Source organism: Dermacentor silvarum, chromosome 8 (assembly GCF_013339745.2).
Source record: "Dermacentor silvarum isolate Dsil-2018 chromosome 8, BIME_Dsil_1.4, whole genome shotgun sequence".
In the NCBI taxonomy this organism is placed as follows: Eukaryota; Metazoa; Arthropoda; class Arachnida; order Ixodida; family Ixodidae; genus Dermacentor; species Dermacentor silvarum.
In genome coordinates, this window is record NC_051161.1 from 132,562,510 (window position 1) to 132,588,793 (window position 26,284).

A 26,284-nucleotide genomic window follows, 5' to 3' on the forward strand; every position below is an offset into this window, starting at 1 on the left:
ATATATATATATATATATATATATATATATATATATGGCCCAAGCTGGTAGACAACTTGGGCCACTCGGTGGCGTAAGAGGCTAGATAGATAGATATATAGATCGATAGATAAGCTCAAAACGCGTCAAGTAGGCAAAGTAGAGCACTGCACGGGCTCGGGCTTACCCGAAAGCCCGGGCCAGGTATCGTAGTTTTTTCACGGGCTCGGGCCAGGATCGGGTTACGGAATGTGCTTTTTGACACGGGCCCGGGCCGGGCTCGGACTTTCTGGTGGTATGCATGTAACGTGCTTCGAGTTATTCTCGGGCGTCTCGACTCTGAAAAACATGTCTTTTTTGGTCGCGGGCCGGTTTCGAGCCGGGCTCGGGCCTAAGGTAAAGGGGTAGCGGGTCGGGCCGGGCGGGTAACGAAGATTATTTCCGGGCCCGGGCCGCGCCCGGGTCTCGTCATAAAGCTTTTGGTTGGGCTCGGGCGGGCAGCCCAACGTAAAAACGGGCCCCGGCCGGACCCGGGCTGAAAAACTCGGCCCTTGCAGTGCTCTAAGGCAAAGAATGCTAATCGCATTAAAACACCCTGTGTAGCTGGTAATATTAGTAATCTATAATGTTTATAATACCTATCGCATTATTGTGTATGGTTTTGTTATTATTATAATTCATGCTGTTATTTCTCAGTTTTTATCTTCTACATTTGATTATCACCCTCTGATGCAATGGCTCAATGGTTCTACAGGGCTTCTAAATAAATAACTCAAATAAAAAAAGCAATACTGATCCTGCTTACCAGTGCCGTGTAGAGCGTTCCAGAAAGGCCTATAAGCACGTTACACCACAAAGGTGGGGCGTTGAACACTGCAATGTACGTTTTCAATTAATGGTGGATTTAGCCCCAATATAGCAAGTGAATGGTCAAAGAAACATAACAACCCCGATGCGACTATTTTTTAGTCTACTTGGGTTTGTAATATGTTAAAAAAGGTAGCTATGAAAGTGAAAATTGTCATTGGCCCGAATGCTACATTCGGGTGGATGACAAGTATCACTTTCGGGACACTTTCTCCACCTTCTGGGATTCTGCGGAACTGATTTGCCATAAAAAGAGATCTATTAGGTAAGAATATCAGGTGTTTCTACGAAGATCTTAATTAAGCCATACAAATATAGTCATTCTGACATAAAAGTACAGTTCTTGCGGAGATAAGCCAACAGCAGTGGTAGCCATGCTCTCAGGGGTGATAGGTGGCACTTAGCTGGTAATTACCAAGAGTCCTTTCATTAAGTTTCACACGCAAAAGTTCCGGAAATTTGAAAAGCGCGGGAAAACTGAGTGTGGTACATATTTCCGCCGCTAACTATATCTAGCCGTATGCCTTACGGATCAATGAGCTGAACGACTTCCATCTAAGAAGAAGCATTGTGTTGCGAAGTGTTGTCTTGCAACGCAATGTTTCACTGATTTGGGCATTTCTTAGCAACCCTTATGGCAGACTTTAAGGGGCAAAGGATTTGCATCAAGTTTGTTTTAAACTTGGCAAAGCTGCGGCAGAAACTCATCGTATGCTAGAGGAGGCTCTTGGAGTCGACTCCATGAGCCAAAGTAGGATGTTTTATGGCATAAACGCTTCAAAGAGGGTCAAATGTAGTGTTGACGACGATGTACGTTCTGGACGCACGTCAACGAGCGCAATCCCGGTATCGATAGCGGAAGTTCGTAAGGCTATCCTTGGAAATCGTAGGCTAACTATGAAGGATTTCTGAAATATTGTAGGACAATCGTACAGCACAGTTCAGCAAATTTTGTCGAATGTCTGGAACATGAGGCGCATTTATGCACAAAATTCCTGCCAAGACTGCTCAGTGACGAACATCGTGTTTCTGTCTGTACGAAACTGAAGCAACAAGTCAGAGACAATCTCACATTCCTCTCCAGTGTAATAACTGGTAATGAGACATGGGTTTATGGCTACGATCCTAAAACAAAACAGCAGCCATCACAATGGAACTGTCCAAATTCCCCGCGGCCGAAAAAGGCGCTTCCAGTTCATCGTTTTTTTTTTACCTAGGAATTCGTATCTCCTGGAGAAACCGTGAATAGCAAGCTTTACTGTGACGTTTTGAGGAGCTTAATAGAGAGCATTCGTCGCAAACGTCCGGAGAAGTGGAGGAAAAAAATGACAGAAGATCCACGAGGTGAATGATGATGAGTGGGCGAAGCTCCGGAGGGAATCATCGGATCTCCCGCTTAAGGGGACGCTAGCACAAACGCGTTAGAAACGTGCAGTACTCTCTAGTAAGGGGGAGCGGCCACAGCGTCTTACGCAGCCATTTAAACATGCCGGAATGTGCACCGCGTTTGCCGACGCCATCACATGACTGCTGAGAGAGTATACCCCCATATTCATAAACGCTCCTCGACTTGAACTTGACTTGCCACCGCTTTGGGCAGCGCGTTCGAAACGCGTTGAAGGTAAGGTGCAGAGGCCACGGCGTCTTACACCAGCTTCTTACACGGGCCTTAAAGCGCTAGCACAAACGCGTTAGAAACGCGCTAGAAACGCGGCCTTTCTTTAATGTTGGATATTTATAGCCATCGTGGTGCGTTTGTCCATGTCCGCTTCGTGGCGTAGTGGGCTAACGCCGCGCGCTCGGAAGCGAGGGGTCCCTGGTTCGATTCTGCGCTACGGACACAACTTCGGATTTTTTTTCTCATTTTTCTCAGACTGGTTACACACTACTACTACTACTACGACGACGGGGACGGAACGGGTGCCGCCATAAGGAGCTTCGCCCCTAAAACAGCAACTGGCTTCTTCATCACGACAACGCGCCTGCTCACACATCACTCGTTGTGCGACAGCTCCTGACTTCAAAACAAATCACAGTACTTCCGCACCCACTCTATTCGTGCCCTTGTAACTTTTTCTTGTTCCCACAGTTGAAGCTGAAGCTGAAAGGATGTCGGTTTCACACTGTTGAAGAGATCCAGTCGGAATCGCAGGCGGCCTCAACACAGTGTTGCCTTGAGAGTTCCACGAATGCATGGAATCGTGGCAGAAACGCTGGGATCGGTGTATACATGTTGAAGGGGTCTACTATGAATGAGACAGTGCTGATTAGGCGTTATGGTGAACACATATTTTTTTACGACTGAATTCCCGGAACTTTTGGGTAGCAGCTCATTTAACCTAAGCGGGCTCGTCGTAGTCGCAAAGTCACCTTTGCTTACCAGCAAAATCAACTTCTTTACCTGGAAAAATGCGATTACCCGCGGAAGTCTGGTACGGTGAATTGCAGCTCTCAAAGCGTGCGCAGCCGAGACAGGGAGGCTGAATGAGAGCGTTGCACGGGCCGAAACAGGCCCGGGCCCGTCCCGGGCTTGCTTTTCCGTTGGACTGCCCGCCCGAGCCCGACCAAAATTTTTATGGCGAGAGCCGGGCCCGGCCCGGGCCCGGAAATATTGTACGTTACCCGCCCGGCCCTGCCCGCTACCTCTTTACCTTAGGCCCGAGCCCGGCCCGAGACCAAAGAAGACCACCGAGCGGCATTAAAAAATAGAATAAACAAGAGAATGAAAGGTATTTATGCTTAAGGCATAAATATATGTCATGTGTAATTAGGAAACCATTTGAGCGGTCTGAACGCAAATACCAGCACACAAAGTAATACGAATGACCTGCCGAGCAGTATCCCCATGAGTTTCCAACGGTGCGACCTTGATGCGGCCCAATCCACTTGTATCGCAGCGCCGCCACAGTATTTTTCCACGTCGGGCGCCTCACTGCAAAGAATGCGCTGCCCCAGCCGCTCGTCCCACTCAACCATATTCTAGAACACTCTAGCCGAAGTGCAGACTCAACCGGTCGTGAGCGCATCGCCTGGATGGAGTAAATGGAGAAAGAAAGCTTCTCGTTCCTCCATGGCGCAGCGTAATGCGCTGCTCCTAGGCGACCGGTTGAGAACATGCGTGCAGTCATTGATGGACGCAGTACCATATTACAGCCGCGTGACGAATTATCTTATCTTACCAGTCGTCGTTTAACAAATCGCCTTTGAAGAATCAGCAAGTCGCTAACGCGCTTACACCGCGCTGAAAGCATTAATTACGTTGATTTAGGTAAGGAATACAATGGCATCATTTGGGTTGAGGTGACTTCTCTCTGGACGTTTACATTCTGTTCGCAGACGCAGTAAGGGTGAAAGCAGACCAATTCAGGCTGGTGCTCGCAAACAAATATGCAGCTTTAGAACAGGAAGATGAAGAAAACATAGAGGCAAGGAATGAAACCGTAACTAGGCTGATCTCAGAAGCAGCAATTGAAGTGGGAGGTAAGGCACCAAGGCAACCAGTAGGGAAGCTCTCCCAAGAAACAAAGGACCTAATAAACAAACGTCAAAACATGAAAGTGTCCAACTCAAGAGATCAGATAGAATTCACTGAACTGTAGAAACTGATAAACAAGAAGAAAGTAAGGGAGATTCGAAATTATAACGTGGGAAAGATTGAGGAAGCCGTAAAATATGGACGCAGCATGAAATCAGTAAGAAGAAAGCTTGGCATAGGACAAGACAAGATGTATGCACTGAAAGATAAGCATGGTAATATCATCAGCAATTTCGATGACATAGTAAAAGCAGCGGAAGAATTCTATACTGACCTATACAGTTCCCAAAACAGCCAAGCTACTTCCATTCGAAATAGTGATGAACCGGATACAGAAGCTCCTTCTATAACTAGCGATGAAGTTAGAAGGGCCTTGAAAGACATGACCAGGGGAAAAGCGGCTGGAGAAGATGGAATAACAGTAGATTTAATCAAGGATGGAGGAGATATCATGCTTGAAAAGCTTGCGGCCCTTTATACGCAATGCCTCACAACTTCAACTGTACCAGAGAGCTGGAAGAACGCCAACATTACACTTATCCATAAGAAGGGAGACGGGAAAAAATTGAAGAATTACAGACCTATTAGCTTGCTTTCAGTATTTTATAAAATATTCACCAAGATAATTTCCAATAGAATCAGGGCAACACTTGACTTCAGCCAACCAAGAGAACAGGCTGGCTTCAGGAAGGGATATTCTACGATGGATCATATCCATGTCATCAATCAGGTAATCGAGAAATCTGCGGAGTACAATCAACCTCTCTATGTGGCTTTCATAGATTATGAAAAAGCATTTGATTCAGTAGAGATACCAGCAGTCATAGAGTCATTGCGTAATCAAGGAGTAAGGGAGGCATACGTGAGTATCTTAGCAAATATCTACAAGGATTCCATAGCTACCTTGGTTCTCCACAAGAAAAGTAGAAAGCTACCTATCAAGAAAGGGGTCAGGCAAGGAGACACAATCTCTCTAATGCTATTCACTGCATGCTTAGAAGAAGTATTCAAGCTCTTAGACTGGGTAGGCTTAGGAGTGATGATCGACGGCGAATATCTCAGCAACCTTCGGTTTGCAGATGACATTGTCCTATTCAGCAACAATGGAGACGAATTACAACAAATGATTGAGGACCTTAATCGAGAAAGTGTAAGAATTGGGTTGAAGATGAACATGCAGAAGACAAAGATAATGTTCAATAGCCTGGCAAGGGAACAAGAATTCATGATCGCCAGTCAGCCTCTAGAGTCTGTAAAGGAGTACGTTTATCTAGGTCAATTACTCACAGGGGACCCTGATCATGAGAAAGACATTCACAGAAGAATAAAATTGGGTTGGAGTGCATACGGCAGGCATTGCCAAATCCTGACTGGGAGCTTACCACTGTCGTATGGGGCAGAAACTTGGAGGTTTACATATGGGGCAGAAACTTGGAGGTTAACAAAGAAGCTTGAGAACAAGTTAAGGACCGCACAAAGAGCGGCGGAACGAAAAATCTTAGGACTCACGTTAAGAGACAGGAAGAGAGCGGTGTGGATCAGAGAACAAACGGGGATAGACGATATTCTAGTTGAAATTAAGCGGAATAAATGGAGCTGGGCAGGCCATGTAATGCGCAGGATGGATAACCGGTGGACCATTAGGGTTACAGAATGGATACCAAGTGAAGGGAAGCGCACTCGAGGACGGCAAAAAACCAGGTGGGATGATTAAGTGAGGAAATTCGCAGGCACAAGTTGGAATACGCTAGCGCAAGACAGGGGTAATTGGAGATCGCAGGGAGAGGCCTTCGTCCTGCAGTGGACATAAATATAGACTGATGATGATGATGACATTCTGTTCAAACAGCGCAAAATACGACGGAAGAAGAAAAGGGGAGTACACAAATGTAGCACTGCTAGCTTCCAGCTGCGCCAGGGCAACAAGTTTTTCAGAGTCGAGACGCGCGAGGATAACTCGCTGCAGGTTACATGCACACCACCAAAAAGTCCTAGCCCGGCGCGGGCCCGCGTCAAAATACCCGATCCCGGCCCAGGCCCGGGTCAAAAAGCACATGCCGTGCCCGAGCCAGGCCGGAGCCCGTGAAAAAACTGCTTTACCCGGCCGGACCCGGCCCACGGGCCGGGCCGGGCCCCGGCTTTCGGGTAAGCCCGGCACCGTGCAGTGCTGTAGGCTGAATAACACCCCCTTGGGGGCGAAATTACGCTTTAAGTCACCGAGCGGTGGGCAGTCAGTGCGTTCAGCTCTGTCACCATCGCGAGGCTCGTGTCAGTAGTCATCTGCAGCCTGTAGCAGCGTTGTAGCACGTTGCTGTGGCACGTTCCTTGCTTTGCTTCGAATAGCGACAGTGTTGGCGAACGCGCTGCAATGAAGCGCGGAGTTTTGAGAAACCGAAATAAAAGCTGCACTTAAATCCTTAAATACTTGTGACTTTTCACCTGCTGCATGTGCTTCTTACCTTGGAGCATCTACATGGCTTCGACAGGAACGCAACAATATTAGCAGCGGAAATATTCGTTATGTGGCTGTGAACAAAAACGCTGTATTATCAGCTCAATTGCATGAAGCTGAACATGCTGGTCATTCTGAAGCATGAAGCTGAACATGAATCAGCATTCTAACGGCTGAAAGACGGCAATTTCAGCAGCATAGGGTTTTGTCTATGTTCGGAGGGCACTCACAAAACGCCAGATTTATCCCTACCATGCAATTCGCCACCAAGTACTTTAAGTACATTTCAACGCCGGTTAGACTTTTGCATTTGATGCAAGCAGTATTCCAATTTTTCGCTCGATATATTGTGGACAGATGAGGCACTCTTTTGCAGAGATGTGAACGTTAATTGAGGCATAATGCGCATTTCCTGTCGCTCGGCAGCCCGTACTACATACCTGAGTAAAGACAGCAGTTGAGGTGGTTCGAAAAGTCTTGCATGCAATTTCTCGTATCATTGGGTTGGACCCCACTTCAATAAGGGAATCATTGGGGGTATTATACATACTGGTGCATATTAAAACAGTCTTGTCAGGCCTTACGTCAGGTAATACGCTTAGGACAATGAGGTCAGTACGGTGCCTACACGATGGAGCACGACCCAAGTTGTTCTCCTACACAATAAAAGTTTTGGACGTGACTTTTTCAATGCAGTGGATTGGGCGCGGTGGATCTACTCCAATGGCCTGTACGGTCGCCTAACCTCCCCTGTCTTTACTATTTACTTTTGAGACAACTCATGAATTAAATGAAAGAATGAAAGCAGCGACGTCGCGTTGAGGGCTGAGGCTACGCGCGCGCTTCAGTCTCCCAGTTTCGGTTTTGTGCGCTGTGAGAGCACCAATTCTTTGTGCCACCGTTTCACGGGTAACCTTAATTTTAAAGCTCCAAATTTGCTACGGCTCGTAGAAAGCGCTCGCTTCAATTTCCCAATCCCTATGAGCCCGTTGAAGTAGTAAGTTGAAAAGGTAATACAATAATTTAACTTAGTAACTAATCACCGCCTATCAGCCGTCGACTCATGGCCGCCACCGTTTACGGGAACATTCCTTTTCAATTCAAAATGGCAATTTCAATCACTGCCTAAAGTCTTACTAAAAGTGCTCGCATAGTTTGTTGCCCTCCGATTAGCGTTATTCTCTTATGGTACAAAGATCAATTTTATGAGGATATTGGAATGTAACTGTGAACTCGCATGAATAGTTCTTTCATGGTGCTGTTTCACTTTCTTGTGCAAAACGCGCTCAAAATAAATTTGTTATATTGAGTATACTTCCGAAACAAAAAAGTATGAGTATTATATATTTGAAACACAACAGGTCCCCGCCCATACTGCGACCACTATGTGCCATCGGAATTTGCAAATATATCGTATTGATATTTGGATTAGCCCAATCCGAACCTTTCTTGCTAATTTGGAAGGTCTTACTGGCTTGTCAGTCATGCGCTTTCTCTGACGGTGCAACATCGAGCGCTCCGTTGGATTCTTGGCCATCAATGCAGCCGTCGCTCCTGAGTGCCCACGAAGACATGCAAGCTTGTCATACACGTCACTCAAGCACAAAATTCAGCCATGAGGAACACCCGTATGTAGAATGCGTTAAGGACTCATTAAATATTGAGAAAACATATATGGCGCGTCATAGCGCTGAGGTAGGAGTGAGGGGTGCATATATGCTCATGCTTGCTATACCTAAAACAACGGCAATCTCAAGATGCCGTAAGTGCGATTTGGCTGAAAAGGTGGCGATTCCTATTCAACGGAACGGTGGCGCCATGTGTAAGCGCGTGGCGCGTTTTGTAGTTTTTTTTTTTTTTTGACAGCGGAGCTGTTTAAGCCGGCGTTATGTCCGTGATGCGTCGGAAAAAATGTGGGCCGATCCTGGCGGCAGTGCAGAAAGGGTTCCAACGCAATAAGACACACCCCTGTGAACTAGCGAAGCTGAGCCTGGCTAAGACTTAAGCTTAGTCAGTCATTGATAGCAAGTCTATAGCCAATCAATAGCTAATCTTTAACCGACAAATAATCAATAAATTCCGGGAAGTGCTGGGGATCACTTGGTAGTGATCCCCAGCAATTTTTTCTTGCTAATTTTTTTGCCATAGCCTAGCCCATATACGTGGTCAATACCTTGTGATAGCCAATCGTTAGCCAATTAATAGCTAATCGATAATTGATCAATATATCAATGCTGGGCATCACTTGGTAGTGCTTAACCTAGCCCAAAAGCCCTAGGACTAGCTTGGTGCCCATCAGCTCGGCTGTCTCTATAGCATTGCGTCTCAAGTGCAACATACGCTAATTTTTTCTTTGCCATAGCGAAGACAGATGGTACCACCATTTCTTTATTGTCATAGAGTTAGTATACTCACTCTACAGGAAAAGCTGGGCGAGAAAAGCGGGAACCGCATAGGCGCCGCCTTGTTGCTACGACTCATTTTTGTATGACTAAAAATATTTAAAATATTATGCAAAATCAAGCACTTACACGTAACACTTGGCAGGCACAACGTTTGAAGTTCATTCCGTATATATTCAGAAAGATCTGATGGCTATTTGGAAAATTTTGATGTCAAATTTACGGTTTCCTGAATGCTGCGTTTGCAGGCGCCTTAACTAGATGGCGCTACCAGACTGACTTAGCTAGGCTCGGGATCTTTTTGATTGTGCGCCTCGTCTGAATTTCATCTCGTCGTCTGCGTTTGCGCACCCGCATACGGCAGCAACATGGCAGCTCTCTCGCCGTTCCCGATTTCAATACATTGGCTCTATGGGGAGCTTTTCCTCTAGAGTTAGTTTTATTAAGTCTATAATTATTTTGACATTGCAAGCTTCTCTGTGTGACAACAGGCTAGGACTTTATCCCTCATTATGGAAAAGCAATCTCAACTTGGTCGCTCAAATGACGCCCTTATGTTACGGCGGAGGTGAGATTAGCCATAGCAAAAGTCTACAACACTTCACTTAGAGTGACGGTGACAAAGGGGTTGTAACCGCCTACCCGTTCGGATTAGAAACAGCCCAGTGCCATCGTATATGATAATTGCGTAATTTTAGTTTGATCCGGAAGTATGCGTCAAACTTCTAGAAAAACCACCTTCTGCAGTAAACATTGATTTACTACAATTGTGGCCACAATTGCAACAGCAAATTCCAAAGATTGTGTTAAGCATTACCAGTGAACAGCGTCAGTGATGCTGCTGATATAGAGATGGCTCCAATGCTTTGCTGCAACGAAAAAAAAAGAATTGGTTTGCAAGCACATGAGGGGACGATGAAACTTTGATTCTGGATGTGTTCAGATAAGGAGAGTCAAACTTTGGCACATTCTATGCTTTGAACTATTTTTAATATTTCAACAAAATTTTATATGACATAGTAAAATCCCTCCACACGTCGGAATCGAGTTTATTGCATCAGCGCAAGGTTTTATTTCAGCATGAAGAAATGTTTACCTAGACAAAATGTAAAATGCTACTTCCCCAGTTTCACGATGTTCCGACTTTCAGAGAGTTAAAAAATATTTTATCTGATTTCATTACATCTGTACTTACTTGTATACTGTACTACTGTACACTGTATACTGTACTACTACTATTACTGTACTACTTAAACAACTTCGCAATGAGAACAAAATACCTCGATTGTCTGCGCAATCGCATACCATAATTTGCATACCAGCATTTTTGCAAGATGCCAACAAGTGACCTTATTTTAATGTGTCTCGTTATCGCTAGTTTTGGGTTTTTTTTTTCTTTTTTGGCGCATACTTTGCTTCATGTTAAAACGGCTGCAATGTACGTTTTGTGTTTCTTACGCACTGATATTTCTATGTTGGTGGCGAAACGTTAAATATTGTGGCACATGAAATGGTTCACAGTTTTTGCACCGAAATTAGAAAAAGTAAACTCCGATTTACATGAAATTTTGCCAAGGTTATCTGCTGCCTTCGGGCATTTCTTAGATTCAAAAATATTTTGCAATGCTTTGATCTGAGTACAAAACAAAGAAATGAATAATGATTATAAGGTGCAGTGTTTACTGTCCCACGGCCTGGCCTTTACAATGTATGAGGGGGGGTGGGCAACGCCAAGTTTATTTATAGCTTCCCTTCGTGCCACGACCTAATAAGCAACCCCAAGTGCTGCAGTCACATCACTGGTGTTTTTTTATAAGAACTACAAAGGTCTGTAAAGCACTAATTACGGTGACTCATTGGATATAGCATTCTACTTGTGAACACGATGTCGTGGTTTCAACTCCCGAGCGCGATGGGCGTATTTTAATGCAATGGAAAACAGACACCCCACCACTTGTATTGAGATAAGCGGGAAATAGTGCGGGGAACATACTTGACTCAACAGCTTTCGGCTTCGGTGTTTCAGATTCCCCGCAATTAATTCAAGGCAATGGAAGCGTTATATCATCCTTAAAGTATTTCGTAAATATCTCGAAAATCAGTTTATTCTTTTTTCTCGTCGTGTATTACTTGTATATTGACATCATGTGTGCGGTAGCATGTTGGAAATGAAATGTGCTTGACATCAGGACAAAGGAGTGGCAACGCGTTCTGGTGGCCCTCGAAACGCAACAAATGTTATTGCATCTCTTGTGCAGTGCCATGGCATAGCAGCTTCGTGTTTCGTGGTGGCTACTTCTTGATGCCCGAAGTGAGAAGTGACTTGCAGCGTTGCAAAAAACAGGAAAACGATATTTAAGAAGCTTGAAATGTAAAGATGTGGCTAATAGTCATAAAGCCTTATCTCACATGCCTAAGAACTCGATATGATCGGCACTCTGTGCTCGCCATCAGGAAAAGTTTGCATATTTTTTATAAAAGACACCACAATGATCACAACCGCCGCATCCTGTGCATTCGGGCGCTCGGTGTACATTGGTTGGAACTAGGCAATATGCTTGCTAGCCACCCCTTGTGCTAGGTGTATGAAAACTTCCGTGCAAGAATGAATACGCAGACGAGGCAAGCAAGTAAAGCGTAATGAGCGTGGATTCAAACACAAAAGAAAAGATCTAGCGCTGAGTGTTGAGACATTACACTCGTCACATCATGTCTAAATGGGTAGACGTAAATTAACGTAAAACACAAAAAATACAAAGGTCAACTTTATCACATGCTATGACGACAAGTACATCATGAACCTTGTATATACAGCACGCTACACGTACCAAAGCATGTGAGAACATTGCAACATCAGCATCACACAATTCGTTTTCACCACGGCACATAAAACTTGCAGTTACATTTATGGTACCTTGCAAGAAAGTATGACTTTGACAGGTATGTCCGTTCCCTTCTCAGTGTTTTGAGTCATTGACCAGAAGCATTCATTTCTCTACAGCAATTGCAGTGTGATGCTGAAAAACAGGTGAATCATAAATGTAGAAAGGTGAGTGCACTTGCCAGCTGTGAAGAAACATCAATTACATACAACATGCAATCTCACAGCACCCAGAACGTGTCACACTTGAAACTTATTCTTGCTCACTTGGAACGAAAACTAGAGGAAACCAATCACCGGCGTGGTACAATGATGATGGCCATTTTCATTTGTGAAACTATGCAACTTGAAGAGTGACTAGTTTGGCGCTCTGAAAAAAGACCACATTGTAGTTGTACCGTAGCATCACTGTGCCGAAATGGAAGTATCACAGTGCATACACTATACGGTAACGCTTCATAATGAGTGCAGTAAGCTACAAAACAAAGTGAAGCAATATAAATATCACAGTACAAAACCCATACACAGAAATCGACAACTACTTGTAATGGTAGCAGTGTCTTCGAAATGTGTTAATAAAAAAAGCACGCTGGCGTTGCAGCTGGATTAGCATAAATAGAAAGAGGAAAATACTACAATACAAAAATGGGTGCACGCTTTACGCCTGTCGTCCAAAAAATCCTCCTGTATGACTCATACAAGGCAACAATGAAACTTAAACACTAAAACTCAAAATGAAGCAACAATAAGTGCATAAAATAAAAGGGAAGATATAAAACTCAAAAAACAATAAATAAACAAAATAAATTCAACTCATAAAACAATAAATTACTAAAATGAAATTGAAAAGGTGAAAATAAACAATAAATTAATTCCTTCTTTCTTGTTGCAGGTGCCCAGCTATGACTAGTGCCAGGGAGCGCACATTCTCCAGGATGACCTCCTGAGCCGCTGCCGTCTTCTCTGCCGCGACAGCGAGGCGGGTGGTGGATTGTTCGGTTATCCGCAGGACCTGAAATGAATAATCGTGGTGGAACTGTTCGCACTAGTTGCTGATTACTCGTAACTAGCTCATGGCTGGAAGCTGCTATTGTCAAGAATTGCAACGTGCACAACAAGTCCTGACCTCCCTCGCTGTAGCCACTGTCGTGTCTATCCTCCCAACACATCACATATCCTATGGCGATGCCATCCAAAAGTACCCCCCTTACCCAAACCTTCATCCTCCCATCTACCCCTTCCCCCGAGTGACTGACCGCCACGACCAACGATTCCTTGCGGACTTCATCGGCCTCGCGCTGAAGCACGCCGCAAGCGACGCCCTGGACTGAGGGCATCGATGCATTCTTTATCGCAGAATAAAAAAAGTGATTTCTCTCTCTCTATCTGTTGAAGTGCCACTGGCCTGACGGCATCCTTTGGCAGTGTCAAGCGTCGTGTGCAAGCTATGCCCTCTTCGTTTGGACAGACAAAGACCTGTTGGCACTACACTTGCGTCATCTACTCAAATGCATCTCTTAACACTAAACAGCCCTTTTCAGGGCTAGCCAACCTTTTGCCTGGCTGTTGATCGTTGGCAAGATGCGATACCGAGCCCTCAATACAACGCATATTTCTTATTGACATCCAATGTTGGTTTGTTTTCCAGATTCATGATTCACTGATGATAACAGAGCATAAAGAATATTTATGTCCTTCACGTAAAATGACACCAATGGATCTACCAACCTGGAGCTTCTCATCGCCCTGTTCGAGGCTGCGGGCGCACTGCGACGACATGGTTGTGAGGGTGCCCACCCGTTGTGGTCGCTGTCCACATGGTGGTCGTACAGGACGCTGCCACACTGAAAGCATGCATCATTTTCTACAGTTTCACTGCATTTTATGGTATTCATAAAAAGTGGCTATGGCCATGTTATGGCTTATTGGGCTAGTTCAATAATATAGGAGAGCTTATTTTCTGTAACAGCTTGAGGACCAATAACTTACCAGGTGCAGCGGCCACCATTCCCGTGCCCGATTCGCCGCACAGTGGATCCTCTGCCGCTGTAGAGTAAACACATTACAAGTTTACGAGTTATGGCGATAATTAAAACACTCATTCCTCTGACGCCTACGTGTCGCTGTGCTCCTCATGCCCACAGCCTCGTCCGTAGCCTCGACGACGACCTCCATGGCGGCAGTGGGAACGTCAGCCTGCTGGAAAGTGTGATAAACGTGTCCCTTCGCTACGTGGCTATTCGTTACACTGGTTATGTTACAAGTTTTCGTACTACACATCTGCGGGAATATTCTGCAATTATTGAGCGCTTAATGATTCCTATGTATTACTATTCTCGTGCACTTGCCTGAAGGCAGTTTATTTCTGTGATGATAAATTAATCCCCCTTTTCCAGAAATCGCAGCCAACTGAGATTCTAGTTGATCCACCTACCTGCTTTTACATTCTCTCCTACGCTATTTTCCTGTTCACCAACAGTGTCGCGTTCCGCTAAAGGTACCACTTACAGATAATGGCAAACTCTAGGTCGGCACTATTCAGGAACCCATGATATTGCGCCGGCAGTGCGCTTACCTCTTGGTAAGGGAGGTCGGTGACGCCACGGAAGCGGACCATGCCCGTCATCTGGAGCACTCGGCCCGGAAGCCGGGTGCGCGACCCCCCTCCAGTGCTTCTGAAAATACACACCAATGTCGAAGGACAAATCGCCCAGACCATTCGAAGGTCACTCACCTTTGCCCTTGGGCGATAGCGGTAGCGTTGCGGCGGGCCTCGTAGACCTGCTGCCACTGGTCGGCCGTTTTGACAACGGGCCTTCCGTCTTCAGCGCGTCGGCCAGCTGCTGCCACAGCCTTCGCCGGTCAACAAGGATGAAACCCGGCCCCAGCTCGCTGAATCTTAAAGCCAGCTGGAGATGCTGCTCCATAAAAGTGAGCACCGTCTCCCGCTGGCCCTCGGAAACGCGCGGTCCCTTAGCGGGTGCAGAAGCTGACACGTTTTCCGCCATGGCTCTCCGCAAGCAACGGCTCGATTGAACCAACCACTTCAAAAGTCGCGCCGTTTGAATTTCAAAAGTGGTGGAGACATGCATAAACGCATTGCTTGAAACGGGGTAGTGGCTAGCGCCACCACTGACCGTTTCGCAAAACTATGACACCATCTAGCGCCATTTCAAGACATTAACCGCAATGATATGTTCCATTCGTTCCGCATTCCAAACTAAATCTTTGAAAAGGAACACCAACACATTTTGCTACTCAGTCATAATAGTCAAATATTTCTAAACATGTGAGAAACGCTTCTAAATATGTTATACGGTCCCCAAGCAGACGTCAAAAGCGTGACGCAGCTTCCACTTAGCTCATTGGCCCATTGTTTCCTCTCGTCCTCGCGAACATGGCGGACTGCCTATTTCGTGATGTAAAGAACCTACGTTCGATTTTGGAACGCGTACAAGATCGCGCCCAAGATTTCTCCCCTGGCGCGGGCGCGGCGGCAAAACCTGACGTCGTGCCACTGCGTCCTAAATAAGGCCCGTTTATACTATGACGTTATGGGCGCGCGGGCCAGCGTCGTTTGCGGCTAGTCACGCTACTCCGGTTGCGCTGCGCCAGCCGAAACGTCATCTCCTCTATACTCCGACGCGTGCGCCGTCGGCTGTTATCTTCGGAGCACGCGCAGAACGATCCGAAGTCCGCGTGCCGCTTTGAACGGCTGTTAGCGACCGTCGGCGAAGCAAGGGCGAAGCGGCGTGGGTGCCCGGACCGGTGGTGGTGACGGCGGCGCCGAGCTGTCGTCTGCTCGACGCGCTGTTTGTATGGGTGTTCTGTGCGCGCGCAGCCGTCGCTGCCGTAGTGTTCGGGAGAAGGCGACGGTGGCGCCACCTGGATTTTCAATAAAAAATGCCTCAGCGCAGAGTCCTCGCTGGACCCACTCCCCCAATCTAGTACACTCTAGCAATAGATATAGCCTGCGACAGCGACTCTGGCTACGTCCTTTAAAATGTTTATAGTTCATCCCGCACAATTGCTCTTATCGCCTTCCGCTTGTCGGCTGAGCATAGTACTTGAACTTCTGCGTTGTTTCTTGCCAACTTACGGCGCCTGTATTGCCTGGTGGGCATGTCAAGTGCCTTCTCGGTCGTTGTGGCCTCCGAAAGAAATTTGGTGACGGTTTTTGGCGGGATGCGTATCAACCCGTTGAAGAGCTCTTGTTTTACCCCACGAACCAAAAAGTTGACTCTCTTTCCCTGGATCTTGCCAGGTTCGGCGTGGCGAAAAAGACGCTTCATTTCTACCGGGAATATGGCGATGTTCGTATTTGGAAGCTGCAGAGACTTCTAGGAGAGCTTCGGCCCTTTCCTTACGTACGACGCACCTATAAGTATCAAGAATGTACTGCGAAACAGCTCCTATGTTTCCAAAGGGATACGGACACAAAAGTTGGCGGGTGGTTTTCTTGCGTCGGAACGAATGTTGAAGTGTTGAAAATGACGAATACGACAAGCTGCTTTGAAAAAAAGAACGAGAAACATCTTTTTTCGCGATTTTCTATTGCACCTTGCCTCCAAGCGGCCACCGGCAGAAGCTGAAATTTGACGTCATACCACCCATCCGCGCACGAGCACGCGGCTATGGTCGGCCACAGCCGTCGCAGTGTTTCCGGGGGTGTCGGTCCCTTTCAGCGTTTGTTTGACCCCTTTCGGAGATCTTCGCACGTGGTCCGTCTGAAACATTATCCCCGTCGGCGCTCCACGCAGGTAGTGCGTCTTACATGCGCCTTCCCGCGGTGGTCGCTTGGTAATGACGCGTTCGTCGCGGCGGAAGGAAATGACCAGACATTGCTGTTATAACAGCATCGTCGGTCGTGACACACCATCGCACGCGTTTCCCAGAGACGAGAAGGTGCGTAAACTTTGGATACCTGCCTGTCCGCCATCACGCCCCGCCTGGAGACCTCTAAAAAATGAGTTCATTTGCGCCGACCACTTCGTCGACGATGATTATGTGACCAGCCCCGCTTTGCTGAAAAGCCTCGGCATGCCGTTCAAAAGGCAACGCCTAAAGCCTGACGCTGTGCCAACGGTCTTCTCACGGAAACGCAAAGCAGAAATGATCAGCGGCGCGTTTGAAAAGAGGAGCCGAAAAGATGTCGGTACTGTTTTCGTCCACATGCAGCCTTCAAGAGCAGTGTGAGGGCGAGGCTGAGGCGAGATGCCCGAGGCTGGGCACGAAGGCAGTAATGTCTTTAAAATTGTTGGCAAAGCATAGTAAGACCACGGCCGCTGGATAAAAAAGGCACCTCTTTTTATCCAGCGGCCGTGGTAAAACAATACAAGGCTAGCGAGCGCGACTCACGAGATCAGTCCTACATGGCAGTGGGGCAGGCACACACACAGCTCTGTTTCTCCACAGGATAAAATCGGGAAAAACTGGGGAGAACGCCAGACAGGTGCTACCATCTGTGGGGCGGCTGCCGAAGTGGACGTGAGAGTCGCGGAGGTACTCATACGTCACAGAAGTTGCTCACGCCGACGGCATAAAATACTATGCAGTCATCCACGCAGTGCTGAAGTACCCCGCAGCTGCCTCGCCTTCGTGCGCTCTTGAAAAAGCAAGTTTACAGAGGAAATGTCAAATAATTCTTGCACAAGTATCTGGTGCAGAGCGAAATCTTCGCGCTACGCTTCGTGAAAACATGACCGCTTCTTCCACGGCCGCCTGCTCTTCTTCGTCGCTTCACGCGGAATCCTCGTAACCTTAAGCGGTAATATTTCTTGCCAAGTCGGAATGGTCCTCGTCTTCAGACGTGTACTCATCGGTAGAGGCACCAGAACTAGAATCCATGCTCGCGATGGCGGCGTCGGCGCGCTTCGAATGACCGCAGCCGGCCGGCTGGCTATCCGACGAGAATGTCGTGACGTCACGCCTTCCAACTCTCGCGGGTCGGGCGGCGAACGCGTGCGCTCACAAAAACGCCAAAAATAAAGCCATCGGCTCAAAAATGAGCTAAGTGACTACTACTGTTCGGTGTAATCACACACTGAGGATTCATTTGCCGCATTTTCGTAAGTATTTCATATTTTGTGTTCGTATCCCTTTAAGGTGTACTCTCGATTGTTGTTCCAAATCCTGCTGGCGTCTTCTAATAAAAATAGACGCACCGCAGCTTGCCCTCACCGTTAAAGTTGTTGAACGCAGCAACTTTTTCTTTTGTTGCAAGCTACGTCTCCGAGTCTTCCAACGATGATCGCCGGAACGTCGGTGGCCCCTCTCGTTGCTGCTGCACGATCAGTGCAGGCGACGTTGGAGCTGTCATAGCCGTTGTTGAATTGGTCGTGATGTCCCTGGTCACGGGTAGAAGGCTGTAGGTTGTTGTTGTTTGCCGCTAACTCGCTGCTAAGTGGTGCTCTCTCCATGGCTACGGCTTCCAGAATGTGTCTGGTACAGAACAAAGTAGCACCTCCAGTAGATGCCATGTTGTCCGGACGGTGAAGAACAGAGTAGCGGACACTGGGACTCACGAAAATAAGATCCGAGGACACCTAAGTACTTTTCATGAGTTGTGAATGCGAAAGCGTTAATGTTCAGTTGAACGCCCCTGAGTGGTCCGTCGAGTTAGGGACTCGCGGCGAGCAAGCTAGCGCATTGAGGCAGGGCTAGGTCAGCTGGTATACCCCCCGGGTAAACGATGTTTGCGTCACTAGCGCCAATTTGTCCCCTGGTGTTTGGTAGGCCAAACTGTGAAACCAATAAACAATAAAAAAATTGCTGATGCTGCTATGGCAACGCTATTGTTGATGAGAGAGGAGGAAACGCCGAGCTGCTTGTCGTCTGCTATGCGCTCGACAAGCGCGCGACCGCTTTGTGAGCCGCAAGCGGAAAAGAGCACCGCTTGCATCTTTTTTAGATTGTGTTGCTGCTGCATATACTGTTTTCTACAGCTTTCGGTCGCTAATTTTCTCGGACGTTGAGCACGTCCACGAAACATTTGTTAGGAAATATTTCTCAGTTAAAATGCACGCGAGCTAGCAAGCTCGAAGCGTGACAATTTTGTTTGAGCAAGAAAATTGAGTAGTCGGAAAATGTGGTGTATTCACTGATTTTATTAGCAACGTATTGCAAACGATACAACTCAATACATACCACAATAGCACAGAGCTGTGTAATTCGTACAGTAAATACAAATGTTGGCATCTGTATTGGTTACACAAACATAAGAGAAGTCTTCACACAATTCATCGTATATAGATTATCGCGGCAGGGGTCACCACGTTCATTGGCTGTACACAGTACAATTCACCACAAACGAAGGTTCATAGTAACACGTTCGTGAACAATGAACTGATCAGGCAGAGCAGGTGACGAGGACGTTGAGCCCAACATTGCCAGCTCCTTTTTCTTTTTCCATCTTCTGGAAATAAGGGGGAAATGAGCAGCATTTTAGGTCACATGTTTTAAACAAGTCTCAGCACTTTTTTTGCAAAATGGCGCTTCCAACTTATGCGGGTCAGCTTCGATTGTGTATCTTTGCATGACTTCAACTAAAAATATTCCTCTAAGGGACATTAAGCTTTGCTCAAAGTTGCATTGCTATTGTACAATTACGTAACATGTTTAGCATTGGTGTTGTCTCATTAGCTGGCTAGGAACATTGTAGAATTGCAGTTTCTTTTTTTTAATTTAATTTCGCTTTACCATTGCCTACACAGCCCACAAGAGGTAATTAAGTCAAAATAATTTAAAAGCTGCTCTGCGCCGGCACGCGCACACCTGCTCCTGTAAAATTTCTACTATACAACGAAAATTATGGAGATCGTTGCAGCGTGTACCCAAGACTTAGCTTCGTCGTATTGAATTGTGCGATTTTACGTACCACGATGCGTGCGTGAGACACGCCGTAATAACCGACTGCGAAATATTTCGACCATCGGCGGCGTGCGTTAACTTCGGCCCTATCGAAACTCAATTTATTTCTGCGACCTCGTGTTTCAAAGTGTAACGCCATGTCCGATAAGCGACAACGGCGGGCGACAGATATGCCGCTTACAGCAAGGCCAAGTGGGCTGCGTCTTCTTACGAGCCTGAATTCTGTCGTTGTGAAAAGAAGATATTCGCATCTTTCGCTGCGTCAGGAAGCTGGAAAATATTCGCAGCGTTAGCTACACCAGCAGTTTGGAACACCCTTTACCACGCATGATCATCGAATATTAAGTAAAAACGAAAAGAACGCAATTCCCTGGAGCACGCGCAACAAATTTCGCGGCGTAACGTCACACGAAGCCGTAGCAGACGACATGAAAAAAGAAAGAAAGAAGCGCTCCGTGCTGTTCACTTTTGCGCCGTATCTTGCATACTAGTTCTACACAAAGCAAGAATGCACGCCGCCTGCCTTAATGCCCAAAATCAACAAGTCGGCCTTTGCATACCTACAACCTGGACGACGCTCTTTTGGCCGGCAGGGTGGTCTTGAGCCGAACCAGCCGTGGCTTCTGTGGCTTCTGCCCGGGAGGGTCCTGGAAGATAGGGTAGAAATCGGTCTCGGTTAAGGAGGTAGCGAAGGAAGGCAGTTGTACATTAAGCTGGTTGCATGAAATCCAATGTAAAGGACACACCTTGAACTCATGCTTAAATATGGAACGGGAATTATGTATCAAGCGATAAGGCGCGTGAAAACGAACTACAAATGCGCACACATTCGCAACCGCTAATAAATTGTTTTAACACGAAAGTGTTTTATGCCGGGGTCCACCAAGACTTCACTGACGTATTTCCGTCACGGAAATACGTCACACGAACATACACGAACATAATACAAAGAAAGAAACCAGAAGAAAAAGTTCCACAAACATGCAAAATTTGGAAATCGAACCCACGACCTCTCGGTCCGCGACGATAGATCGCCGAGCGTTTAACCCATTGCGCCACAAACGCATTTGCAGAGAGCTACACAGACGCGCCTTATATATCTAACACTCCGTGTACCCGCGCTCTTGCTCGGGGCGGTGCCGCCGCCTACGAGCAGAAAAGAGAAGTACTGCATTATGACACTAACGCGCACCGACAGTGAACGCTTCGGTGGTCTCAGCACTACGACGCCTCGATGCCAGCATTCGAAGGGACGCTGGCATCAAGAAGCACTACCAACGCGTTCTCGCAGAAGCACTACTAGGTGGCGTTCACCGTACTCAGCACAGCGGAGCGTGGCCTCCGCAATTAGCTCTGAAAATGTTTCTGAAGTTGATCGCGGAGGCTGCAATTACGACGCGCTGTACGCGCTGATTTGACTCGGTGACGATTCAGTTACGTGCTTTGTCTTGCGCGTTGTATTAGTGTGTCAGTTACGTGCTTCGTCTTTCGCGTTGTGCTAGCGTGTGCAGCGTAGTGCAGCTTCCATATGCACGACGGTTGCTCATGGTCATCGACGTTGGTAGTCCTGATGGAGGAGACGTGCCACCAGGCGTCAGCGTGGGTGCATCAACGCCTAAGGACGCTTTAGCCACAAAACACCAATAGACATTATATATCAATGTGCAATAAACATTACACTACTTCTGTGAAGACACGTTTCACTTTCGTGTTCTATACCGATTCCTATATAAGAGTGATCAACCACATTTTTTCTTACCCTCGTCGATCGGGGACCCCACTTCCACTGCAGCAGTGGGAACAGCCGTCCACAGGAGTCGTGTTTTGGCAGGGTCGGCGTAGGCATTTTCAGCGAAGTGGTCCGAGCAGAGGCGGTAGCCGTTGTACATTTGCTCCCGTGCGAGTCCCTCAAGATCTGCTCTTTGGGCGTAATTCCGCCATACGTCACACCTAGAAAATGAAACAGGTACCACCATGAATATCAATAAACAACACATAAAAGCGACACTAATATATAGAGTGCTAAAAAGCGAGAAAATATGTCACGAGTTCAAAAGTGAAGCGAAGCTCGCCCTTAGCGCAGGTAACATGAACTTCTCGTGACACGGAATGTAAGCAGTCGCTCGTACGTAATTATTTTGGGGGCTTCTTTCTTAAACATTCAAATGTGGTAATGTCACCCCAAGGAACTGCTCGTCGGAATGCTCTGAAGCCGAGCCAGTTCGTCGAATAAGCGCGTTCGGCGAACATATATATACTTTGCAAGATTTCTTCGCGAAGAAAAAAAATGCAGGTCCACCGCTAAAAAAAAACCAATACCGAAGCGAAATTTCCGTTTGAGCGTCAGCTGGCATCAACCGGCTCACCAGAAACTGTCCACAAGTAGCTTTACATGCTTACAACGTTACTGAAAAATGCGCAGTGCCAGGAAAAAGAATGACTGTAAAGCAAGGGCAGAAATGTTTCGGTTCGCTCTGTGGCCGTTTTGATAAGCACAGCACATGATTCTTCGTACCGAAAAAAAGTGTGCTTACCTTTCGTCCGCTGGGAAGCGGAAAAATTTGGCTGCGCTGTTCCTTCCCGAGTTGCGGCACCAAACAGCAGCACAACACGCCTTGTGTCCTGTGCCTAGTTTCGCCGACATTTTCAGATGTTCGCACTCACAAACACCAAAATTGTCGCTTTCCTGCAATTCTAAAAAGTTTCACACGTGGACAGCGAAAAGGGCTGGAGCAGACGAACGGAATGGCAGCAGACGAGATAAGAGCGAGAGCGCCGCCCTTCGGCGCAACGAAGGCCGAGTCTGGATAAATATATAGGGTGTTAAAAAAAAAACGAAAATGGCCAAGGACATATTTTTTTCAACACATAATTGCATAACTTAACTTTATTCATGCGTAGGTTGGAAAGGTAGGGCCACACATGCAAAAGTTGCTGAATTTTCGCTTCCTACCAAAACAATGGCGGACTCTTTATTTCAGATACCGAAACTAGTCGAAGTGTCCGGCCCCTGATTGAGGCGTTTGGCCAACGCCTCGTAGATAGCACAAGGCCGCTGCACTTCGATCTGTGACGTTATGTTATCTTGCCCGACAGCCATAGAATCTAAGGGGGTACTAAGCCACGGTGATTATGACGTCACCGCTTTCGTCACGCCGGGCTTGGCAATGGAAATTTTGGTCCATGTAGCATGATGACATAAAGCAGAGTGAACATGTCGGCTATCCAGAAGGCGCCGGTTTAGCCCTATGGGTAACACACTCGGCTTCTGAGCGTGTGGTCGTAGGTTCAAGACTGACTACCGCCAACGTTTTTCTTTTCGAATATATTCTGTGTTCGTATACATTAATTCCTTTATGGCGATTACCGAGGCGGAGTTAGAGAGCTTGTGGCCGAGTTAGAGAGCTTGTGCGGGCAAGGAGCGCGCGGATAACACAGGCTTCCGAGAGCGATGGTAAAGTGGCATCGCGGCGATGCCCTTTCCCCTCACGCCTAAAGCCCCTTGATAATTATGAAGTACCGCCACTCTTTGTACTCTGCCGCCGGCGCGCGACTTCCTCGCCCATCGCGAGTCCCCTCCGCGGCAGACGGTCTTGCGCCCGTTTTCCTGCAGGATGATTTATCTCCTTGCCGTTGCCCTTGGAAACGAGCGGAGCTTGCGTTTTCCTTGTTTTGCTTTTTCGTTCGCACCATTTTGTGCCTTAGCTCGGTTGGCTCGGCGTATAGACGGTTTCATGCTTGCGATAACAGCAGCGAGCGCGCCGCCCCCAAGAAACTTCCGGTCACGTGCCTTATAAGTCTTCTATGCTTTAACGCATGGTTGCTTCTTTGCCAGATACACTTAGCCGCTACGTCAGAGGGCAAAACCGGAAGCCGTGCAGGGCCTATGTTTGTAAACAGTGAAACGGTCTATAGAGAACGTCGCACGCTAACATTGCACGCTGTTTCGTGCACTGTCTATTAGGGCTATGCCGTGCTGCTGCGCATATAAACTGCAGCAAGAAGCGTAGTGATGGTTATGCAGTTTTTACGATACCGCAAGGAAAGCGTGATGGCTTGCGCAAGAAGCAGTGCCTGCACAACATTGGCCGAAAGAACTTTGTTCCGACAAGGAACAGTATTGTTTGCGAGGTAAGGCGCCTTTCTTATTGCTCGTATCAAAACATCCCCTAATGCTGCATTTTTTTTTCAAATCTTCCGGCATGCTCAATAGCGATTTTGTTGCGGCAATTTGTACGTTGCATAAAAATGGGGTTCTCCTCAGAATGCTGAATATTCTGCTGGGACTCCATCACCTCGCACGTCGTCAACTGTTATTCAATCGGAAATGCAGCAATATAGATTCTGCTTTCCACTGAACAAATATACCCGAAGATACAGCTTCTCGATCGCATTTCTCGTGATCGTTAGGATCCGTTGCCTGTTTTACTGGAAATCGGAATAGCAGCTTGTAGTGGAGCTATTTACAGCTTCGATGTGTGTGTCAGTCACTCAAATACAATGAATGCAGGGTCTGAAAAAAATTAGTGGGAAGTATACCCGTGGTATTGAAGGTGATGAGCGCCAGCTAGTCCACATTTTAAGGCGAGACCCTTAGTTGGATATGTTTCAAGGTGAGCGTTTGAGGTAAAGAAAGTAACGTGACCTAATGAAGGCCAGAAGCGAGCCAAATCATGTCCAGCCGTGTATGATAGATTGTTAATGATTAGCAAAGTAAATTAATGACTGATTAATGATTAGATTAAGGTAGTTTAAGGTCGATTAAGGGGGAATAAGTTTAAATGAGGAGGGCTAGGGTCGATTAAGGAGGATTAAGTTGGAATGGGCGGTTTAGGGTGGATCAAGATGTAATAAGGATTAGGGTGGATTAACATCGATTAACGTGCATGAAGGAGGATTAAGATGAATTAAGGTCGATAAAAGTGTATTAAGGAGGACTATGGTGGATTACGGTCTAATAAGGTGTATTAAGGAGGATTAAGGTTGATTAAGGTGTATTAAGGAGGATTAGGGTGCATTGAGGTGCATTGAGGTGGATTAAGGTCTATAAGGTGTATTAAGGAGGATTAGAGTGTAATAAGGTCGAATAAGGTGCGTGGACGTGGATTAGTGTGGATTGAGGTGAAAACAGTAGATTTTACAAGACTCGCATTCGCGTCTCTTAGGGATAGCTAAGGACACCTGGTAATCTTTTTCAGTTCTTGAATTGGCTTTGAACTGGGCTGCCATACACGCGTGAGTATTTGACGATTATTATTTGGTTTTCTCACGGATACAGGCAATGTGCAGGAGGCGATCGCGCACCCTTGCTGTTGACTTCTAGACGGAGGCCGGGAATGTTCGCTTTAATAGCGAATGCGTTACAATCACCTTTGTTCGGTTTTGTTTTGTGGGTAAACCTTTTCCATCCATGTAACACGAGCCGATGTCATTGTATCAATGCGCTTTGATTACGAAGGTTGAGCAATAGATAATGATTATGGTTATGATGTAGCAATGCTGGGAATATTATGTGGGCAATACTGTTTAGCACTGCAGCGTATTCGCCACTTGTACTTCTATAAAATACGTTTTATTCATCCTGCCTGAGTGATTAACTCTTCGATAAATGTTCTAGCTACATTTCACTGAAGACCAATTTGAGCTGCGCATATTACAAGAACTTGGGAAAAAAAGCTGAAGCCCAACGCAGTACCAACAATTTTCTCCCACCGACCTGTCGTGAAGCACAGGAAGCCCTCTCGACAGCGGCATGAACCTCGAACCGACCGTAGTAAGTGATGGCTGCTGCATGTTCCTTGTCCCGTCTCTAATAATTTCAGCAATAATGATCTCGGTCGATTAACAACGCAGCCAACGGCACTATGATCCTTTATGCAGAGCCTGTCGCCACCGCATGCTTGCCCGCAATCTACAATGCGTCGGCAATAGGGCCCCCCGTTAATCAAAATCACAATTTTAAGTATCCTACTACATAATTTAACGGTATGTCGGTGTGAACTATCAAAATACCTTATCCAGAGGCGTTTTTTTTTGCCTAAAAATATAGAATGCCTTCTCCGATAGGTATACCGAGTGTTTTTTTTTTTTTAATCTTCATTGACACCGACACCCGAAGAATAATCTGTAAATATCTTTCCTCAGCTTCTGTTATTGTGGGCGATGAGTGGCTGTCGACACCGCTTCATCGCACTGAAATTGCGCAACCGTCCTATACAATGCAGAAACCAAAGCGCAAAAGCTACTTTGACATTGAGACAAACACATGGACGGACGATGCACTCGCCAGTAATTTATTG

The 26,284-nt window shown here is 46.7% G+C and overlaps 1 protein-coding gene across 1 annotated transcript in view; it reads right to left on the reverse strand.

Moving 5' to 3' along the window:
- Window positions 1-10,041: 10,041 nt before the first annotated feature.
- The window catches only part of LOC125947723 (sodium-dependent multivitamin transporter-like), a 43,697-nt gene continuing 27,454 nt past the window's right edge, over window positions 10,042-26,284 (reverse strand). Inside the window, exon 3 of the mRNA XM_049672976.1 lies at window positions 10,042-10,104. Coding sequence (XP_049528933.1) covers window positions 10,042-10,104 — 63 coding nt within the window. The remainder of the gene's footprint in view (window positions 10,105-26,284) is intronic.